This window comes from Lonchura striata, chromosome 4 (assembly GCF_046129695.1).
Source record: "Lonchura striata isolate bLonStr1 chromosome 4, bLonStr1.mat, whole genome shotgun sequence".
NCBI classification, from domain to species: domain Eukaryota; kingdom Metazoa; phylum Chordata; class Aves; order Passeriformes; family Estrildidae; genus Lonchura; species Lonchura striata.
Genome location: NC_134606.1, coordinates 67,114,201 through 67,135,124, shown reverse-complemented (window position 1 = coordinate 67,135,124; position 20,924 = coordinate 67,114,201). Strand labels below are relative to the sequence as shown.

The window sequence follows — 20,924 nt, the reverse complement described above, 5'->3', positions numbered from 1 at the left end:
AACCTGCTTTTCCTTCCCATCATCCATGAGACCAGGCCAGGACATCGCTGCTGTTTCTGTGCTGCTGGAACTCCAGTGGTGTGAGCTCCAGTCGAGGGATCTGTGACCTGTGGATGAGCCCAGACAGGAGCAGGCATCCGTGGCTGGGAATAAGCCCATGGCAGAGCAGGAATCTCTCAGAGTACCTGTGGCCATGGTTGTTTCCATGGCCAAGAAGGGATTGTGGCCCAGGGATAAACCTGAAGCCTCTGTGGCTGTGGATTAGGCCATGCTCAGCAGGTAGCCCTCGAAACATCAGTGCCTGTGCCTGGGGTCGTGCTGGAGCACCTGAGAGCCATGACCATGGAAGAACCTTTGGCAGAGCAGTTACAGCCTTGGGGGTGCTGCAGCCGTGGTTCAGGCCACATCCTTTTCTTTAGTGGGGATGGAAAACTTCATTGCCTATACTTTGTATAAAATCATGTTTGTAAAAATGTAAGGTTCTAAATTCTTAGGTTCAGGACAAATAAAACACTGCTAATTTTCCTTCAGCTATTTCGTTACTTGTTCCATGGTTATCTTTAAGAGTGAATAAAGGATACAAAAGGCGCTCTTATAAATGAATTTCAAGAGCTCCTTGGAATTTTGTTTTCAAAGGAGAATGAAATAAAGAGGATTGATAGTAGGACCTATGCAGCTGGTGACAAGCTTGGTATTATGTTTAAGCTTTTTTTAAATTATTGGATATAGCCACTTTTTAAGAAATCTTGCATGTAAATATACTGTTAGTTTTTAAAGTAGAAAAGTGTAAGCTGATGTTTCGTAGAAGCAGCTGAATGCATTGGTCTTCCTGGCAGGTTTGGCTGAGTTGTGTTGGTGAGTGTGTGTTTTGGTTTTGTTGCAGTTATCCTGGAGAGGATGGTCTGGGCAGGAGAAAAAGGCTCTCTGCAAACCTAGCAAACAAAAGTACCTTGTAGCTGGGCTTTGTTTCAGAGCTGGATCTACACACATCCTTTTCTTACGCAGCCTTGGAAATTGCACCGCTCCTTTGCTGTTAATGACAAGGTTATTTAAATATGCCAAGGTAATCTGGACTCTTAAATCATGGTAGCCTTGCACAGCACAGCGTGATCCCTTCTGTTCCCGGAGAAATCTTGGAAGTTTTATGGAAGAAATTGCCCCTTCAAGGCAAATTAATAAAACACTTTATTCTGTGAACTTCATCCTAACATGAGCACTGTGTGAGCAGTGCTCCAAGCAGTGTCCAACTAGAGTCACCCTTGAAAACTGGAATCTGAAGGATCATCAGCCTGCCTGGGTTACTTTGTTGGATGCATGGCATTGCTGGTAAATTTGTTTCTTCCAGAATAGAAAAGAAAAAGAAAATTGAGGCTTTTTGAGGGTGTGTATTAGATAAACTTTTGTCTGATAGTTCCTATTTATTGATATTCTGTGGTCAATATCACCGTTAGAGTTTGAAAATCACCTATCCAATCTCTGTAGTATGTTGAGAACTTCAAATATAGACGTTTCAATATTTGCAAAATAGTACTTATTTCACTTGGCTTAAATTTAAATTGGGTTAATAATGGGGAAGCACAGCAAAATCTACCAGCAACAACTACTTGGAGCAGTGTCTGGGTTTGAAAAGACAGGTGTCTGCTAAAGAAGGCAGAAGCCTCCCCTGAAACGGAAAATGTAAACCCCTTCCCTCCAAATCATTATAATTTTAAAATTAAAAGGCTCTCGGGTGAAAATATGGGAATAACAGTTCTTGTCGTAGTTTCATACGGAAAGAGAATTTTTTCCGGAAGGAAGAGGTCAATTTAGATATTAACCAATTGAAGGTGGACACACCTCTGGGAATATAGAGGGGTTAAAAGCAGAATTCCCAGGGGAACTCGCTCTCTTTAGTTCCGGTCAGCGTGCAGTGCAGCCTCCCCCGCCCGGCCCGTGGCTGGGTGGGGAGGGGAAGGCCCATGGCCTGACGGAGGTAAGGCCAAAGGGTGGAGGGACTGAAACTGGGCTGGCCCCTGCAGATGGAAGGGTGGAAGAAATCTAAGATGTCTCCGTCCCCCCCCGCCCCCCCCAGAGAAACACAAGATACACAAGAAACACATAGAAACACAAGATGTAGAGCTGTATTTTCTTCAAGAGTCTGTGCCACAAGAGACTCCTGCCTCCCTCGAAGGGCTGAGTATCGATTGTTTAGAAGGTAAAAACCTGACTGGGGTCTAGATTGTGTCTCACTGTAGTTTGTTAGAGTTGGGTGGTAGGAAGATGAATGCTTTGCAAGGTTTTCATTTGATCTTTGTGTATTTTTTCTTTCCCTTTTTTCCTTTCTCTTTTCTTTTGTAGTAGTAGCTTAATAAAGTTTTTTTTCTCTTATTAAGCTTAGGCCTGTTTTGCACTGTTCTAAATTCCACTTCATAGCATTCAAGGGAGGGATCACATTTTCATGGGAGCACTGGCATTGTGCCAGTGTCAAACCATGACATTTTTGGTTCCCTGACCGGGAAAAATAAAATAAAATCATATAAGACAAGATAAGATAGTGATAACATAAAAGCTGTAAGATGAAATCAAAGAAGAATAAAAGCAAAGCATGTGTTAAATTTTGAAATAAATTAGGGTAGAAATTTAGTATGAGTTGCTGTTTCATATAGAATGTGTTAAATGTAATTTTGATACTGATTTTTTTTTTTTCTTTTTTTGTAATCAGTGTTCTCTGAAGCAAAGGGTAGAGTGTCATAGTTTGACACGGAAAGAGAATTTTTTCCAGAAGGAAGAGCTCAATTTAGATATTAACCAATTGAAGGTGGACACGCCTCTGAGAACACAGAGGGGTTAAAAGCAGAATTCCCAGGGGAACTCGCTCTCTTTAGTTCCGGTCAGCGTGCAGTGCAGCCTCCCCCGCCCGGCCCGTGGCTGGGTGGGGAGGGGAAGGCCCATGGCCTGACGGAGGTAAGGCCAAAGGGTGGAGGGACTGGAACCGGGCTGGCCCCTGCAGATGGAAGGGTGGAAGAAATCTAAGATGTCTCTGTCCCCCGCCGCCCAGAGTTTCTCTCCCGAGAGAGAGAGAGAAAGAGACATCGGCAGTTTTGTCAGCAATTCCACCGTGAGGAAGGAGGAGCGGGGGGAGCTGCAAGGTGCCCAGTGCGTGGGAGTTGCCGGAGTCTGGGCATCGAGCCATCCGTGCGGAGTTTGAACTTTTGACCCTTTCTTGAGAAATGAAAGCTTTGTGAATTTTTCCTTCCCCTCCTCGGTTTGAAAGAGAGGAAGAGGACACCTTGGACCCTGGGATGTTGGAAGGAGAAATTCTAGATGGGAGGCGGACAAGGAGTGGCTTTTGACTGGACTTTTCCATGTTAGCCACAAACTGAACTAATCTTCTCTTTTAAGAAAGACTGTATTTTGAGAAAATGCCAGTGAGTCAAGAGACCTGCTTCAGCTGGGAAGACACAGAAGTGAACAGAGAAAAAAGTTAGAGGGTTTGTGGTGGCGCCCCCTGTCTTTAAAGGAAAGAGAAGAGAAGAAGATCTCTGTTTTTAAACCCTCAGCTCTAGGGGAAATGGGAAAATAGGGGGGACTGTGGTCCCAAAAAATGAAAAACTGAACTGTTGTTTTTCTTCCCTCTTGGCAGGGCATCCTTGAAAGGAAATATCCTAAAAGCAGTCTGTCCATCCATGCATTGGTGGTGAGAGCACTGTGCATAGAAAAGAAAAGGTCACTATAGCAAACTTTTCTCCGGGCGGTGCCATGTGTGACATAGAAACACAAGATGTAGATCTGTATTTTCTTCAAGAGTCTGTGCCACAAGAGAGGCTCCTGCCTCCCTCGAAGGGGCTGAGTATCGATCGTTTAGAAGGTAAAAACCTGATTGGGGTCTAGATTGTGTCTCACTGTAGTTTGTTAGAGTTGGGTGGTAGGAAGAGGAATGCTTTGCAAGGTTTTCATTTGATCTTTGTGTATTTTTTCTTTCCTTTTTTTCCTTTCTCTTTTCTTTTGTAGTAGTAGCTTAATAAAGTTTTTTTTTTCTGTTATCAAGCTTAGGCCTGTTTTGCTCTGCTCTAAATTCCACTTCACAGCATTCAAGGGAGGGATCACATTTTCATGGGAGCATTGGCATTGTGCCAGTGTCAAACCATAACAGTTCTTTACTAGGAAAACTCAAAAATACAAATGTAATAGGACAAAGCTCAACAAAAAGAAACGAGTGAGAGAGTCAGAATAAGACCTGACACCCTGTGGGTCAGGGTGGTGGCAGCATCCCATTAAATGGTGGCTGCAGTGCTCCTGCAGTTCCAGCTGTGCTTCTGCTGGAGCAGGGATCCTGTAGAAAGGTGGAGTTTTCTTCTGAAGGCCCAGTAGTGGTATAGATGGGCCTGGTCTTCCTCTGGGAATCCAGTGGCGAAGAAAGCTGCACCTCCGGGAATCCAGTTGGGAGAAAGGCTGCCCTGGTGTCCCAAAATCTCTGATTATACCCAGTTAGGAATACTTGGTTCCTCCCCCTGGGCAGAAGATCTCCCAGTGGGATGATGTAATTTTATCAGCCATGCAGGGCCACTCCATGGCCCATTACCAGCAGATTTCTCCCCAGAGGGAGTATTGGTTTGTAGAAGAGATAAAGAAAACTGCCCAATGAACAGAAGATAACTGCCACACCTCCAACAGGTGGCAGAGAGAATACACACATTGCCTTGCAATCTAGGACAAGGAGTAACCAAGCAGTTTGGTTGGATTATTGTAGGAAGAAAAGTTACAAATGCTCACTTGAAGAGGGCAGAAGATGCTGAACAACTTCCAGCTTGCTTTAGATCTACCTAAAGAAAAAAAATACATCCCAGGGTTGTGGTGTATAACATTTCTGGATTGTTAGTGTTCAATTTATGGATGGAATGGAGTGGGGAGAGGGGGAACTTGCAATACCTCTGGGAAGGGAGGATGCTTTCGCTCCCGGAAAACCTCTGCCACAAATGGCATTCCTGAGATCAGGGCTCCACCTTTTCAGCGTAAGGGTGGTTGTGATGGAATGGGATTGCTTGGTTCCAGTTTTGCTCTGACAGTGGGAATGAGAGCAGGAGAATGTGCTGTTGCCTCGCAGAGGCAGCCACACTATTTTCTGAAGGTGGCACAGGTTTAGTAGATGGCACCCTCCACAGGCAGGCAGCTGGGTGCTTTCCTGTGACTGGTTACTGCGCTTTCCATTACCATCGGTTGTTTTTAAGGCAGCAGAAGATATTTTTTGGGGGTAAAATGAGACCAGCACTGTGGGAATGACTCTGGCATCTCAACATTTCCTGTGGGCTCCATGCACATGACTTAGGATGGTGCAGACCAAGCTGGTCAAGTGCCTAGCCCTGCCTCCCATTTCATAGGAAGAAATAAAAAAGAGCTCAGCAGGGCTCAACCTGAAATGATATTTTGTAGCTTCCGGCTCTCCTCAGAGTTCTGGTAAGAGAGGAACGTCTCTGTCCCTGAAACCAAATAACCCCTGGAATGCACACATGGACCTGTGTGTCGCTTCAAGAGACACCAAGAAGCCCTGCCACTTTGCAAGAGCAGCTGTTGTTCCGCTGCTGAATTTCTTGGCTGGGCAAAGCCCCTCCTACCCGCACTACGGCCTGAGCTTGAAGATACAAAAAACCAGCCGGGAGGGCAGGCATGGAAAGCTTGACAAAGTCTGAAGGCAGCACTCTGATTCCCCCTTTTCCCAAGACGTTTCTTTAGCTGAAGTTGCTGACAAGGACCAGCCTTGACACACCACAATGGGTTGGTTGTTTTATTTTTCGGGTTCTCAGTCCTGCGTGGAACTCGGAAAGTGGGTGCTGCAGAGGCTCCGGCAAGGCATCAAAAATGCCGGCCCCGCACCCAAGGGTGGCATGAGATCTCCTCCAGCTCCGGCCTGTCCGCAGGGTGCTTGGCCAAACACCATCGGATCAGGTGCTGGAGCTCTGGGGAGAGAAGGCAGAAAGCGCCGGTCACCGGCAGAGTCTCCTGCCCAGCTGCCCCCGTCGCCCGCGGGGCCCGGGCCATGTTGTGCCGGGCTCTGGGCTGTGCCGGGCTCCCGACCGGCTCTGCCCCACGCAGGAGAGCGGCACGGCGGGACACGGCCGCCTCCTCCGGCCGCCCGTGCCGCGCTGACCCCGTCGGCACGGGCCCCTCCTTCGTCCGGCCCTGGAGGGCAGATCCACGTCCCGCGGAGCTGGTGAGGGCCGCGCCGAGCTGCGCGCCGCCAGCTGCCAAAGCCCGCCGGCTTGAGGCCGGACACCCACCTGGAGAGAGCTGCTGCCGGAAGACGAGCTTGCCCAGCACGATGTCAGGCTCATCCTGGAAGGGGAGGCTCCCGCAGACCATGACGTACAGCAGCACGCCCAGGGACCAGATGGTGGCCGCGTGGCCGTGGTAGCAGCCGAGCCAGATCCACTCGGGCGGGCTGTACACGCGCGTTCCTAGGGGAGACAGGCGGCGCTGGCCGGGCGCAGGCTGCTGCCTTCCAGAGCCTGGCGCCGGCCTCCTGGCCGAGGCAGGGGCTGCAGCCGTGGCCACAGATTCCCCCCGAGGCCACCCCGCGTCCCCCAGCCAGCTGGCCAAAGGCACGAAACCATTCCGCAAGGCCAAGAAGGCCAGCGGAGCAGCCCAGGCCCTCGTGGGCCCACTGAGCCCAGGGGCCGGGAGCCGCTTTTGCCCCCCCTCTGTCGGCAGGGCCTGCAGCCGGCTCCTGGGGCTCGGCATCCGCCCCGTTCCTAAAGGCGGCCGGCTGCAGGACGCAGCCCGCAGCCCAGGAGGGAACGGGGCCGTGCAGTGCCTGGCACCGGGAGCAGGGCCCAGGCCATGGGCTCACCGGCAAAGCCCGTGAAGGCCCGCTCCTGGAGGAAGGTGCCGCAGCCGAAGTCAATGAGCTTCAGGTGGCCGCTCTCCGGGTTCACCAGGAGGTTCTCTGGCTTGATGTCCCGGTGCAGGACGCCGCAGGCGGTGCAGTGCCGCACGGCCTCCAGCACCTGGCAGAAAAGCCAGCGCGCCTGCTCCTCGCACAGGCAGCCCTGCTCCTGCAGGAGCTGCAGGAGATCCTGCGATGCCTCCGGACGCTCCAGCACTAGCACAAAGCTGTCCGGCAGCTCAAACCAATCGAGGAGCTGGATGATATTCTGGCATCCAGAGCCCACCTTCTCCATGAGCACCACCTCCAGGGGCACGCGGGTGCCGTCGGGCTGTGAGCAGGAGAAAGTCAGTGCCTGCAGCAGCCTGCTGCTGCTGCTGCTGCTGCTGCAGCAGCCCTGGGGCTGCGCTGCGCCCTGCCCGGGATGCCCCAGTGCCCCCTGGCGCAGCCTCCCAGGCGCTTGCGCTTCCTCCCGCCCGGGGGATGCTCGGGGGTGCCGCTGCCCGGCCCCAGCTCCGCTCTCCGGTGTGCCCAGGCCCGCGGGGCTGCGGCTCCGCACGCTGAGCCCGCCCCGGGATTCTCCCTGCCCGCCACGCCCCGCTCTGTCCCGCTGGCCCCGTTCACTCACCAGCTCGTCCCACTGCAGGACGCTCTCCCGGGCCACGCGTTTGATGGCCACCTGCGAGCCACGGAGAGAGGAGGGCTGAGCTCCAGCCCTGCCGCTCCCCGCCGCTGCCCCTCCTGCCCCGCCCGGCCGTGGCGGCCACTCACCGGGCTCCCGTCCGAGAGGCGGATGCCCGAGTAGACGGTGCTGAAGCCGCCGCTGCCCAGCTGCGGGCCCCACAGGTACAGCTCCTGCCGCTGCCTCTGTTGCCCTGCGGCCGAGAGAAGCCATCAGCCTTGCGCCCAGAACCCCCCGCAAGTGCCCGCGAGTGAAGCGGGCCGGGCCCCCGCGGCCGCCGCGCTCTCACCTGCTTCCTGCTGCGCGCCGGGCAGCGGCCACCGCCCTGCAGCCGCCGGGCTGGCGAGCGGCAGAGCCGGGCCGGGGCAGCGCGCACAGGCGGCTGCGGCAGCCCCGGGGCAGCGGGGCAGGGCGGCACCGTCGCTGTCCCCGGCGGCGTGGGCTGGGCTCTGCTCCTGACGACGGCCGGGGCTGCAGCCCGAGCCTTGGCACAGGGGGATGCCAGGAGCGGCTGCAAGGCAGACAGGGCTTTTTCAAGCCGTGCCGTCGGAGGCACTGGAAACAGCCGGCGACTAGGCTGCTCGCAGGGGCCCTGGCCTGGCCTGGCCGCGCCCCTCCAGAGCCCCGGGGGAGCCGCAGGCAGCTCCTCGGGAGATCTCACCTGCTACTAGAAAGGCCTTGGCTGCACTCGAGGGCTGTCTTGGGGCAGCTTCCTGCAGATGGAGGAACCTCCGTGCTGTCTGGAGGCCCGTCTCCACCACCAGGCTGGGGCTGTTGCTGGCGGGCAGAACCAGAAGAGCGTCCTGGCTGTCCTGGCTGCTGTGGGATGCCCACTGCTGGCTCCAGGATGCTTGCTGCCCCGCCAGCTGCTCCTGAGCGGGCTACCCTGCATCGGTCTGGGCTCCCAGTTGGACTTCTGGGCCTTCCCTTGCCACGTCAAGGGTCAGGATGTTGCCTGTGTTGTTGAAGTCCCAGAGTCCAAGGGAGCTGGGAGACCTGTCCACGGGCTCTGCTCTTTCCGCAGGCTGACAGGTCTCACTGAGCCTCTGCAAGGGATGCAGGCTGTCAGAGATAGCAGAGGCCCCTGGCTGGATGCAGGGTCTCTGACAGCCTGAGCTTCCTGCATGAATGGAGATGTCTCTCCCCTGCTGTGCCGTCCTTGCAGGCCTTGAGGCTCTCCCAGGGATGGAGAAACTTGCTGGGAGCAGCCTGTGGACGGGATGGAGGCTTCTGGAGGAGCTGGCTAAGCCACAGCAGGGCAGGTGGCCTTGGTTCTGCAGCTCCTCCAGTTCTTTCCACGATGCCTGCCACATCCCAGAATAGAGCGGCTCACGTGTCCCGTTGCCATCCCCGAGGTGCAGCATCAGTTCCTGCAGCTCCCGGGCCTCTGCCAGGCAGGGGCCGCAGCTGCAGGGGCTGCCCAGGGGGCTGGCGGGAGCACGTGGCCGCTTGCCAGGAGTCGCCCGAGGCCTGGGGAACCTGGGAGCCGCAGGGGCTCCTCGCTTCCTCCGTGAGCCTCTGGGCTGGACCCTGGGGCGCTTCCTCCACTTCCCTCTCCGTGTCCGCCGGCCCCGCGGTTGCCGGTGGCCAAAGGCCCACCAGACAGCCACGGCGGCCAGCAGCAGGAGAAGCACGGTCAGCAGGACGTCACCGTCACCCATGGCTCCGGCACGTCCCGTCGCGACTGCACTGGCAGCTGCGGGCGCTGGCCCGTCTCACACAGCGACAGCGCGGTGATGTCACAGCGATGTCACAGTGCTGCGGCCAGCACAGCCCTGGGACATCACAGCCCTGCCTCACGCCAGCGCTCTGCCCCTTTGTGCAGTCACAGCCCTGCCTCGGCCCCGCCCTCCGCAGTGCCCCAGGAGGGATGAGGGTGCTCCCCAGGGGCACTTGCCAGCTCTCTGGAGCAGAGCGGGTGGAAGATTCTTCTTTACGTAGGACACAGGGATGAGGAGGGGAATGTTGATGGTCTCACCTCCTTGCTGGCAGAGCACGGGACATGGGTTGTCCAATGTGACACTGCAAAGTCCTTGAGGAGGGCAAGCCCCACTCAGCAACATCCAAGACATCTGTGTGCTATCCACCATATTCCCATGCTGAATCCAAACCCAGCTCTTTGCCGCTCCCTGGGAAGAAAATGGATCCTATCCCACTGAAAGCCAGTACATCTGCCCATTCTTCACCCAGCACACCCTTTCTGTGTGTCACACAGCTGGACACCTGTTCCAGGTGTATTCTGTGAGGGACAGGATCAAAACTCCACTTAAAACCCTGAAATAGAACCTGCTTTTCCTTCCCATCATCCATGAGACCAGGCCAGGACATCGCTGCTGTTTCTGTGCTGCTGGAACTCCAGTGGTGTGAGCTCCAGTCGAGGGATCTGTGACCTGTGGATGAGCCCAGACAGGAGCAGGACACCCGCAGACATCTGCGGCTGGGAATAAGCCCATGGCAGAGCAGGAATCTCTCAGAGTACCTGTGGCCATGGTTGTTTCCATGGCCAAGAAGGGATTGTGGCCCAGGGATAAACCTGAAGCCTCTGTGGCTGTGGATTAGGCCATGCTCATCAGGTAGCCCTCGAAACATCAGTGCCTGTGCCTGGGGTCGTGCTGGAGCACCTGAGAGCCATGACCATGGAAGAACCCCTGGCAGAGCAGTTACAGCCTTGGGGGTGCTGCAGCCGTGGTTCAGGCCAAATCCATTTCTTTAGTGGGGATGGAAAACTTCATTGCCTATACTTTGTATAAAATCATGTTTGTAAAAATGTAAGGTTCTAAATTCTTAGGTTCAGGACAAATAAAACACTGCTAATTTTCCTTCAGCTATTTTGTTACTTGTTCCATGGTTATCTTTAAGAGTGAATAAAGGATACAAAAGGCGCTCTTAAAAATGAATTTCAAGAGCTCTTTGGAATTTTGTTTTCAAAGGAGAATGAAATAAAGAGGATTGATAGTATGACCTATGCAGCTGGTGACAAGCTTGGCATTATGTTTAAGCTTTTTTTAAATTATTGGATATAGCCACTTTTTAAGAAATCTTGCATGTATATTTATACTGTTAGTTTTTAAAGTAGAAAAGTGTAAGCTGATGTTTTGTAGAAGCAGCTGAATGCATTGGTCTTCCTGGCAGGTTTGGCTGAGTTGTGTTGGTGAGTGTGTGTTTTGGTTTTGTTGCAGTTATCCTGGAGAGGATGGTCTGGGCAGGAGAAAAAGGCTCTCTGCAAACCTAGCAAACAAAAGTACCTTGTAGCTGGGCTTTGTTTCAGAGCTGGATCTACACACATCCTTTTCTTATGCAGCCTTGGAAATTGCACCGCTCCTTTGCTGTTAATGACAAGGTTATTTAAATATGGCAAGGTAATCTGGACTCTTAAATCATGGTAGCCTTGCACAGCACAGCGTGATCCCTTCTGTTCCCGGAGAAATCTTGGAAGTTTTATGGAAGAAATTGCCCCTTCAAGGCAAATTAATAAAACACTTTATTCTGTGAACTTCATCCTAACATGAGCACTGTGTGAGCAGTGCTCCAAGCAGTGTCCAACTAGAGTCACCCTTGAAAACTGGAATCTGAAGGATCATCAGCCTGCCTGGGTCACTTTGTTGGATGCATGGCATTGCTGGTAAATTTGTTTCTTCAGAATAGAAAAGAAAAAGAAAATTGAGGCTTTTTGAGGGTGTGTATTAGATAAACTTTTGTCTGATAGTTCCTATTTATTGATATTCTGTGGTCAATATCACCGTTAGAGTTTGAAAATCACCTATCCAATCTCTGTAGTATGTTGAGAACTTCAAATATAGACGTTTCAATATTTGCAAAATAGTACTTATTTCACTTGGGTTAAATTTAAACTGGGTTAATAATGGGGAAGCACAGCAAAATCTTCCAGCAACAACTACTTGGAGCAGTGTCTTGGTTTGAAAAGACAGGTGTCTGCTAAAGAAGGCAGAAGCCTCCCCTGAAACGGAAAATGTAAACCCCTTCCCTCCAAATCATTATAATTTTAAAATTAAAAGGCTCTCGGGTGAAGATATGGGAATAACAGTTCTTGTCCTAGTTTGATACGGAAAGAGAATTTTTTCCGGAAGGACGAGGTCAATTTAGATATTAACCAATTGAAGGTGGACACACCTCTGGGAATATAGAGGGGTTAAAAGCAGAATTCCCAGGGGAACTCGCTCTCTTTAGTTCTGGTTAGTGTGTAGTGCAGCCTCCCCCGCCTGGCCCGTGGCTGGGTGGGGAGGGGAAGGCCCATGGCCTGACGGAGGTAAGGCCAAAGGGTGGAGGGACTGAAACCGGGCTGGCCCCTGCAGATGGAAGGGTGGAAAAAACCTAAGATGTCTCCGTCCCCCCGCAGAAAAACACAAGATACACAAGAAACACATAGAAACACAAGATGTAGAGCTGTATTTTCTTCAAGAGTCTGTGCCACAAGAGACTCCTGCCTCCCTCGAAGGGCTGAGTATCGATTGTTTAGAAGGTAAAAACCTGAGTGGGGTCTAGATTGTGTCTCACTGTAGTTTGTTAGAGTTAGGTGGTAGGAAGATGAATGCTTTGCAAGGTTTCAATTTGATCTTTGTGTATTTTTTCTTTCCTTTTTTTCCTTTCTCTTTTCTTTTGTAGTAGTAGCCTAATAAAGTTTTTTTTTTTTTCTCTTATTAAGCTTAGGCCTGTTTTGCTCTGCTCTAAATTCCACTTCACAGCATTCAAGGGAGGGATCACATTTTCATGGGAGCACTGGCATTGTGCCAGTGTCAAACCATGACATTTTTGGTTCCCTGACCGGGAAAAATAAAATAAAATCAAATAAGACAAGATAAGCTAGTGATAACATAAAAGCTGTAAGATGAAATCAAAGAAGAATAAAAGCAAAGCATGTGTTAAATTTTGAAATAAATTAGGGTAGAAATTTAGTATAAGTTGCTGTTTCATATAGAATGTGTTAAATGTAATTTTGATAGTGATTTTTTGTTTCTTTTTTTGTAATCAGTGTTCTCTGAAGCAAAGGGTAGAGTGTCGTGGTTTGACACAGAAAGAGAATTTTTTCCGGAAGGAAGAGATCAATTTAGATATTAACCAATTGAAGGTGGACACGCCTCTGAGAACACAGAGGGGTTAAAAGCAGAATTCCCAGGGGAACTCGCTCTCTTTAGTTCCGGTTAGTGTGTAGTGCAGCCTCCCCCGCCCGGCCCGTGGCTGGGTGGGGAGGGGAAAGGCCATGGCCTGACGGAGGTAAGGCCGAAGGGTGGAGGGACTGGAACCGGGCTGGCCCCTGCAGATGGAAGGGTGGAAGAAATCTAAGATGTCTCCGTTCCCCCCCCCAGAGTTTCTCTCCCGAGAGAGAGAGAGAAAGAGACATCGGCAGTTTTGTCAGCAATTCCACCGTGAGGAAAGAGGAGCGGGGGGAGCTGCAAGGTGCCCTGTGCGTGGGAGTTGCTGGAGTCTGGGCATCGAGCCATCCATGCGGAGTTTGAACTTTTAACCCTTTCTTGAGAAATGAAAGCTTTGTGAATTTTTCCTTCCCCTCCTCGGTTTGAAAGAGAGGAAGAGAGACACCTTAGACCCTGGGATGTTAGAAGGAGAAATTCTAGATGGGAGGGGGACAAGGAGTGGCTTTTGACTGGACTTTTCCGTGTTAGCCACAAACTGAACTAATCTTCTTTTAAGAGAGACTGTATTTTGAGAAATTGCCAGTGAGTCAAGAGACCTGTTTCAGCTGGGAAGACACAGAAGTGAACAGAGAAAAAAGTTAGAGGGTTTGTGGTGGCGCCCCCTGTCTTTAAAGGAAAGAGAAGAGAAGAAGATCTCTGTTTTTAAACCCTCAGCTCTAGGGGAAATGGGAAAATAGGGGGGACAGTGGACCCAAACAATGAAAAACTGAACTGTTGTTTTTCTCCTCTCTTGGCAGGGCATCCTTGAAAGGAAAAATCCTAAAAGCAGTCTGTCCATCCATGCATTGGTGGTGAGAGCACTGTGCATAGAAAAGAGAAGGTCACTATAGCAAACTTTTCTCCAGGCGGTGCCATGTGTGACATAGAAACACAAGATGTAGATCTGTATTGAAGAGTCTGTGCCACAAGAGAGACTCCTGCCTCCCTCGAAGGCGCTGAGTATCGATTGTTTAGAAGGTAAAAACCTGATTGGGGTCTAGATTGTGTCTCACTGTAGTTTGTTAGAGTTTGGTGGTAGGAAGAGGAATGCTTTGCAAGGTTTTCATTTGATATTTGTGTATTTTTTCTTTCCCTTTTTTTCCTTTCTCTTTTCTTTTGTAGTAGTAGCTTAATAAAGTTTTATTTCTGTTATTAAGCTTAGGCCTGTTTTGCTCTGCTCTAAATTCCACTTCACAGCATTCAAGGGAGGGATCACATTTTCATGGGAGCATTGGCATTGTGCCAGTGTCAAACCATAACAGTTCTTTACTAGGAAAACTCAAAAATACAAATGTAATAGGACAAAGCTCAACAAAAAGAAACGAGTGAGAGAGTCAGAATAAGACCTGACACCCTGTGGGTCAGGGTGGTGGCAGCATCCCATTAAATGGTGGCTGCAGTGCTCCTGCAGTTCCAGCTGTGCTTCTGCTGGAGCAGGGAACCTGTAGAAAGGTGGAGTTTTCTTCTGAAGGCCCAGTAGTGGTATAGATGGGCCTGGTCTTCCTCTGGGAATCCAGTGGCAAAGAAAGCTGCACCTCCGGGAATCCAGTTGGGAGAAAGGCTGCCCTGGTGTCCCAAAATCTCTGATTATACCCAGTTAGGAATACTTGGTTCCTCCCCCTGGGCAGAACATCTCCCAGTGAGATGATATAATTTTATCAGCCATGCAGGGCCACTCCATGGCCCATTACCAGCAGATTTCTCCCCAGAGGGAGTATTGGTTTGTAGAAGAGACAAAGAAAACTGCCCAATGAACAGAAGATAACTGCCACACCTCCAACAGGTGGCAGAGAGAATACACACATTGCCTTGCAATCTAGGAAAAGGAGTAACCAAGCAGTTTGGTTGGATTATTGTAGGAAGAAAAGTTACAAATGCTCACTTGAAGAGGGCAGAAAATGCTGAACAACTTCCAGCTTGCTTTAGATCTACCTAAAGAAAAAAATACATCCCAGGGTTGTGGTGTATAACATTTCTGGATTGTCAGTGTTCAATTTATGGATGGAAAGGAGTGGGGAGAGGGGGAACTTGCAATACCCCTGGGAAGGGAGGATGCTTTCGCTCCCTGAAAACCTCTGCCACAAATGGCATTCCTGAGATCAGGGCTCCACCTTTTCAGCGTAAGGGTGGTTGTGATGGAATGGGATTGCTTGATTCCAGTTTTGCTCTGACAGTGGGAATGAGAGCAGGAGAATATGCTGTTGCCTCGCAGAGGCAGCCACACTATTTTCTGAAGGTGGCACAGGTTTAGTAGATGGCACCCTCCACAGGCAGGCAGCTGGGTGCTTTCCTGTGACTGGTTACTGCCCTTTCCATTACCATCGGTTGTTTTTAAGGCAGCAGAAGATATTTTTGGGGGGTAAAATGAGACCAGCACTGTGGGAATGACTCTGGCATCTCAACATTTCCTGTGGGCTCCATGCACATGACTTAGGATGGTGCAGACCAAGCTGGTCAAGCGCCTAGCCCTGCCTGCCATTTCATAGGAAGAAATAAAAAAGAGCTCAGCAGGGCTCAACCTGAAATGATATTTTGTAGCTTCTGGCTCTCCTCAGAGTTCTGCTAAGAGAGGAACGTCTCTGTCCCGGAAACCAAAAAACCCTTGGAATTCACACATGGACCTGTGTGTCGCTTCAAGAGACACCAAGAAGCCCTGCCACTTTGCAAGAGCAGCTGTTGTTCCACTGCTGCATTTCTTGGCTGGGCAAAGTCCCTCCTGCCCGCACTAGGGCCTGAGCTTGAAGATATAAAGAACCAGCCGGGAGGGCAGGCATGGAAAGCTTGACAAAGTCTGAAGGCAGCACTCTGATTCCCCCTTTTCCCAAGACGTTTCTTTAGCTGAAGTTGCTGAAAAGAACCAGCCCCTTGACACACCACAATGGGTTGGTTGTTTTATTTTTCGGGTTCTCAGTCCTGCGTGGAACTCGGAAAGTGGGTGCTGCAGAGGCTCCGGCAAGGCATCAAAAGCGCCAGCCCCGCACCCAAGGGTGGCATGAGATCTCCTCCAGCTCCGGCCTGTCCGCAGGGTGCTTGGCCAAACACCATCGGATCAGGTGCTGGAGCTCTGGGGAGAGAAGGCAGAAAGCGCCGGTCACCGGCAGAGTCTCCTGCCCAGCTGCCCCCGTCGCCCGCGGGGCCCGGGCCATGTTGTGCCGGGCTCTGGGCTGTGCCGGGCTCCCGACCGGCTCTGCCCCACGCAGGAGAGCGGCACGGCGGGACACGGCCGCCTCCTCCGGCCACCCGTGCCGCGCTGACCCCGTCGGCACGGGCCCCTCCTGCGGCCGGCCCTGGAGGGCAGATCCACGTCCCGCGGAGCTGGTGAGGGCCGCGCCGAGCTGCGCGCCGCCAGCTGCCAAAGCCCGCCGGCTTGAGGCCGAACACCCACCTGGAGAGAGCTGCTGCCGGAAGACGAGCTTGCCCAGCACGATGTCAGGCTCATCCTGGAAGGGGAGGCTCCCGCAGACCATGACGTACAGCAGCACGCCCAGGGACCAGATGGTGGCCGCGTGGCCGTGGTAGCAGCCGAGCCAGATCCACTCGGGCGGGCTGTACACGCGCGTTCCTAGGGGAGACAGGCGGCGCTGGCCGGGCGCAGGCTGCTGCCTTCCAGAGCCTGGCGCCGGCCTCCTGGCCGAGGCAGGGGCTGCAGCCGTGGCCACAACTTCCCCCCAAGGCCACCCCGCGTCCCCCAGCCAGCTGGCCAAAGGCACGAAACCATTCCGCAAGGCCAAGAAGGCCAGCGGAGCAGCCCAGGCCCTCGTGGGCCCGCTGAGCCCAGGGGCCGGGAGCCGCTTTTGCCCCCCCTCTGTCGGCAGGGCCGGCAGCCAGCTCCTGGGGCTCGGCATCCGCCCCGTGCCTAAAGGCGGCCGGCTGCAGGACGCAGCCCGCAGCCCAGGAGGGAACGGGGCCGTGCGGTGCCTGGCACCGGGAGCAGGGCCCAGGCCATGGGCTCACCGGCAAAGCCCGTGAAGGCCCGCTCCTGGAGGAAGGTGCCGCAGCCGAAGTCAATGAGCTTCAGGTGGCCGCTCTCCGGGTTCACCAGGAGGTTCTCTGGCTTGATGTCCCGGTGCAGGACGCCGCAGGCGGTGCAGTGCCGCACTGCCTCCAGCACCTGGCAGAAAAGCCAGCGCGCCTGCTCCTCGCACAGGCAGCCCTGGTCCTGCAGGAACTGCAGGAGATCCTGCGATGCCTCCGGACGCTCCAGGACCAGCACGAAGCTGTCAGGCAGCTCAAACCAGTCCAGGAGCTGGATGATATTCTGGCAGCCAGAGCCCACCTTCTCCATGAGCACCACCTCCAAGGGCACGCGGGTGCCGTCGGGCTGTGAGCAGGAGAAAGTCAGTGCCTGCAGCAGCCTGCTGCTGCTGCTGCTGCAGCAGCCCTGGGGCTGCACTGCGCCCTGCCCGGGATGCCCCAGTGCCCCCTGGCGCAGCCTCCCAGGCGCTTGCGCTTCCTCCCGCCCGGGGGATGCTCGGGGGTGCCGCTGCCCGGCCCCAGCTCCGCTCTCCGGTGTGCCCAGGCCCGCGGGGCTGCGGCTCCGCACGCTGAGCCCGCCCCGGGATTCTCCCTGCCCGCCACGCCCCGCTCTGTCCCGCTGGCCCCGTTCACTCACCAGCTCGTCCCACTGCAGGACGCTCTCCCGGGCCACGCGTTTGATGGCCACCTGCGAGCCACGGAGAGAGGAGGGCTGAGCTCCAGCCCTGCCGCTCCCCGCCGCTGCCCCTCCTGCCCCGCCCGGCCGTGGCGGTCACTCACCGGGCTCCCGTCCGAGAGGCGGATGCCCGAGTAGACGGTGCTGAAGCCGCCGCTGCCCAGCTGCGGGCCCCACAGGTACAGCTCCTGCCGCTGCCTCTGTTGCCCTGCGGCCGAGAGAAGCCATCAGCCTGGCGCCCAGAACCCCCCGCAAGTGCCCGCGAGTGAAGCGGGCCGGGCCCCCGCGGCCGCCGCGCTCTCACCTGCTTCCTGCTGCGCGCCGGGCAGCGGCCACCGCCCTGCAGCCGCCGGGCTGGCGAGCGGCAGAGCCGGGCCGGGGCAGCGCGCACAGGCGGCTGCGGCAGCCCCGGGGCAGCGGGGCAGGGCGGCACCGTCGCTGTCCCCGGCGGCGTGGGCTGGGCTCTGCTCCTGACGACGGCCGGGGCTGCAGCCCGAGCCTTGGCACAGGGGGATGCCAGGAGCGGCTGCAAGGCAGACAGGGCTTTTTCAAGCCGTGCCGTCGGAGGCACTGGAAACAGCCGGCGACTAGGCTGCTCGCAGGGGCCCTGGCCTGGCCTGGCCGCGCCCCTCCAGAGCCCCGGGGGAGCCGCAGGCAGCTCCTCGGGAGATCTCACCTGCTACTAGAAAGGCCTTGGCTGCACTCGAGGGCTGTCTTGGGGCAGCTTCCTGCAGATGGAGGAACCTCCGTGCTGTCTGGAGGCCCGTCTCCACCACCAGGCTGGGGCTGTTGCTGGCGGGCAGAACCAGAAGAGCGTCCTGGCTGTCCTGGCTGCTGTGGGATGCCCACTGCTGGCTCCAGGACGCTTGCTGCCCCGCCAGCTGCTCCTGAGCAGGCTCCCCTGCACCGGTCTGGGCTCCCAGTTGGACTTCTGGGCTTTCCCTTGCCACGTCAAGGGTCAGGATGGCGCCTGTGTTGTTGAAGTCCCAGAGTCCAAGGGAGCTGGGAGGCCTGTCCACGGGCTCTGCTCCTTCTGCAGACTGACAGGTCTCACTGAGCCTCTGCAAGGGATGCAGGCTGTCAGAGATAGCAGAGGCCCCTGGCTGGATGCAGGGTCTCTGACAGCCTGAGCTTCCTGCATGAATGGTGATGTCTCTCCCCTGCTGTGCCATCCTTGCAGGCCTTGAGGCTCTCCCAGGGATGGAGAAACTTGCTGGGAGCAGCCTCTGGACGGGATGGAGGCTTCTGGAGGAGCTGGATAAGCCACAGTAGGGCAGGTGGCCTTGGTTCTGCAGCTCCTCCAGTTCTTTCCACAATGCCTGCCACATCCCAGAGTAGAGCGGCTCACATGTCCCGTTGCCATCCCCGAGGTGCAGCATCAGTTCCTGCAGCTCCCGGGCGTCTGCCAGGCAGGGGCCGCAGCTGCAGGGGCTGCCCAGGGGGCTGGCGGGAGCACATGGCCGCTTGCCAGGAGTCGCCCGAGGCCTGGGGAACCTGGGAGCCGCAGGGGCTCCTCGCTTCCTCTGTGAGCCTCTGGGCTGGACCCTGGGGCGCTTCCTCCACTTCCCTCTCCGTGTCCGCCGGCCCCGCGGTTGCCGGTGGCCAAAGGCCCACCAGACAGCCACGGCGGCCAGCAGCAGGAGAAGCACGGTCAGCAGGACGTCACCGTCACCCATGGCTCCGGCACGCCCCGTCGCGACTGCACTGGCAGCTGCGGGCGCTGGCCCGTCTCACACAGCGACAGCGCGGTGATGTCACAGCGATGTCACAGTGCTGCGGCCAGCACAGCCCTGGGACATCACAGCCCTGCCTCACGCCAGCGCTCTGCCCCTTTGTGCAGTCACAGCCCTGCCTCGGCCCCGCCCTCCGCAGTGCCCCAGGAGGGATGAGGGGGCTCCCTAGGGGCACTTGCCAGCTCTCTGGAGCAGAGCGGGTGGAAGATTCTGCTTTACGTAGGACACAGGGATGAGGAGGGGAATGTTGATGGTCTCACCTCCTTGTTGGCAGAGCACGGGACATGGATTGTCCAATGTGACACTGCAAAGTCCTTGAGGAGGGCAAGCCCCACTCAGCAACATCCAAGACATCTGTGTGCTATCCACCACATTCCCGTGCTGAATCCAAACCCAGCTCTTTGCCGCTCCCTGGGAAGAAAATGGATCCTATCCTACTGAAAGCCAGTACATCTGCCCATTCTTCACCCAGCACACCCTTTCTGTGTGTCACACAGCTGGACACCTGCTCCAGGTGTATTCTGTGAGGGACAGGATCAAAACTCCACTTAAAACCCTGAAATAGAACCTGCTTTTCCTTCCCATCATCCATGAGACCAGGCCAGGACATCGCTGCTGTTTCTGTGCTGCTGGAACTCCAGTGGTGTGAGCTCCAGTCGAGGGATCTGTGACCTGTGGATGAGCCCAGAAAGGAGCAGGACACCCGCAGGCATCCGCGGCTGGGAATAAGCCCATGGCAGAGCAGGAATCTCTCAGAGTACCTGTGGCCATGGTTGTTTCCATGCCCAAGAAGGGATTGTGGGCCAGGGATAAACCTGAAGCCTCTGTGGCTGTGGATTAGGCCATGCTCAGCAGGTAGCCCTCGAAACATCAGTGCCTGTGCCTGGGGTCGTGCTGGAGCACCTGAGAGCCATGACCATGGAAGAACCCCTGGCAGAGCAGTTACAGCCTTGGGGGTGCTGCAGCCGTGGTTCAGGCCACATCCTTTTCTTTAGTGGGGATGGAAAACTTAATTGCCTATACTTTGTATAAAATCATGTTTGTAAAAATGTAAGGTTCTAAATTCTTAGGTTCAGGACAAATAAAACACTGCTAATTTTCCTTCAGCTATTTCGTTACTTGTTCCATGGTTATCTTTAAGAGTGAATAAAGGATACAAAAGGCGCTCTTAAAAATGAATTTCAAGAGCTCCTTGGAATTTTGTTTTCAAAGGAGAATGAAATAAAGAGGATTGATAGTATGACCTATGCAGCTGGTGACAAGCTTGGTATTATGTTTAAGCTTTTTTTAAATTATTGGATATAGCCACTTTTTAAGAAATCTTGCATGTAAATATACTGTTAGTTTTTAAAGTAGAAAAGTGTAAGCTGATGTTTTGTAGAAGCAGCTGAATGCATTGGTCTTCCTGGCAGGTTTGGCTGAGTTGTGTTGGTGAGTGTGTGTTTTGGTTTTGTTGCAGTTATCCTGGAGAGGATGGTCTGGGCAGGAGAAAAAGGCTCTCTGCAAACCTAGCAAACAAAAGTACCTTGTAGCTGGGCTTTGTTTCAGAGCTGGATCTACACACATCCTTTTCTTATGCAGCCTTGGAAATTGCACCGCTCCTTTGCTGTTAATGACAAGGTTATTTAAATATGCCAAGGTAATCTGGACTCTTAAATCATGGTAGCCTTGCACAGCACAGCGTGATCCCTTCTGTTCCCGAAGAAATCTTGGATGTTTTGTGGAAGAAATTGCCCCTTCAAGGCAAATTAATAAAACACTTTATTCTGTGAACTTCATCCTAACATGAGCACTGTGTGAGCAGTGCTCCAAGCAGTGTCCAACTAGAGTCACCCTTGAAAACTGGAAT

At 54.0% G+C, this 20,924-nt stretch overlaps 2 protein-coding genes across 2 annotated transcripts; both read right to left on the bottom strand.

Moving 5' to 3' along the window:
* Positions 1–19: 19 nt before the first annotated feature.
* LOC144246182 (serine/threonine-protein kinase pim-1-like) lies at positions 20–9,202 on the bottom strand. The gene is made up of 6 exons (XM_077782641.1): positions 9,193–9,202; positions 7,631–7,734; positions 7,488–7,538; positions 6,824–7,190; positions 6,362–6,431; positions 20–107 (listed from the first exon to the last, which is right to left on the bottom strand). Exons 1-6 carry the CDS (start codon positions 9,200–9,202, stop codon positions 20–22), a joined length of 690 nt encoding a protein of 229 aa, XP_077638767.1.
* Positions 9,203–9,843: 641 nt separating this feature from the next.
* LOC144246181 (serine/threonine-protein kinase pim-1-like) lies at positions 9,844–19,018 on the bottom strand. The gene is made up of 6 exons (XM_077782640.1): positions 19,009–19,018; positions 17,447–17,550; positions 17,304–17,354; positions 16,646–17,012; positions 16,184–16,253; positions 9,844–9,931 (listed from the first exon to the last, which is right to left on the bottom strand). The coding sequence occupies exons 1-6, from the start codon at positions 19,016–19,018 to the stop codon at positions 9,844–9,846; spliced, it is 690 nt and encodes a 229-aa protein (XP_077638766.1).
* Positions 19,019–20,924: the final 1,906 nt, after the last annotated feature.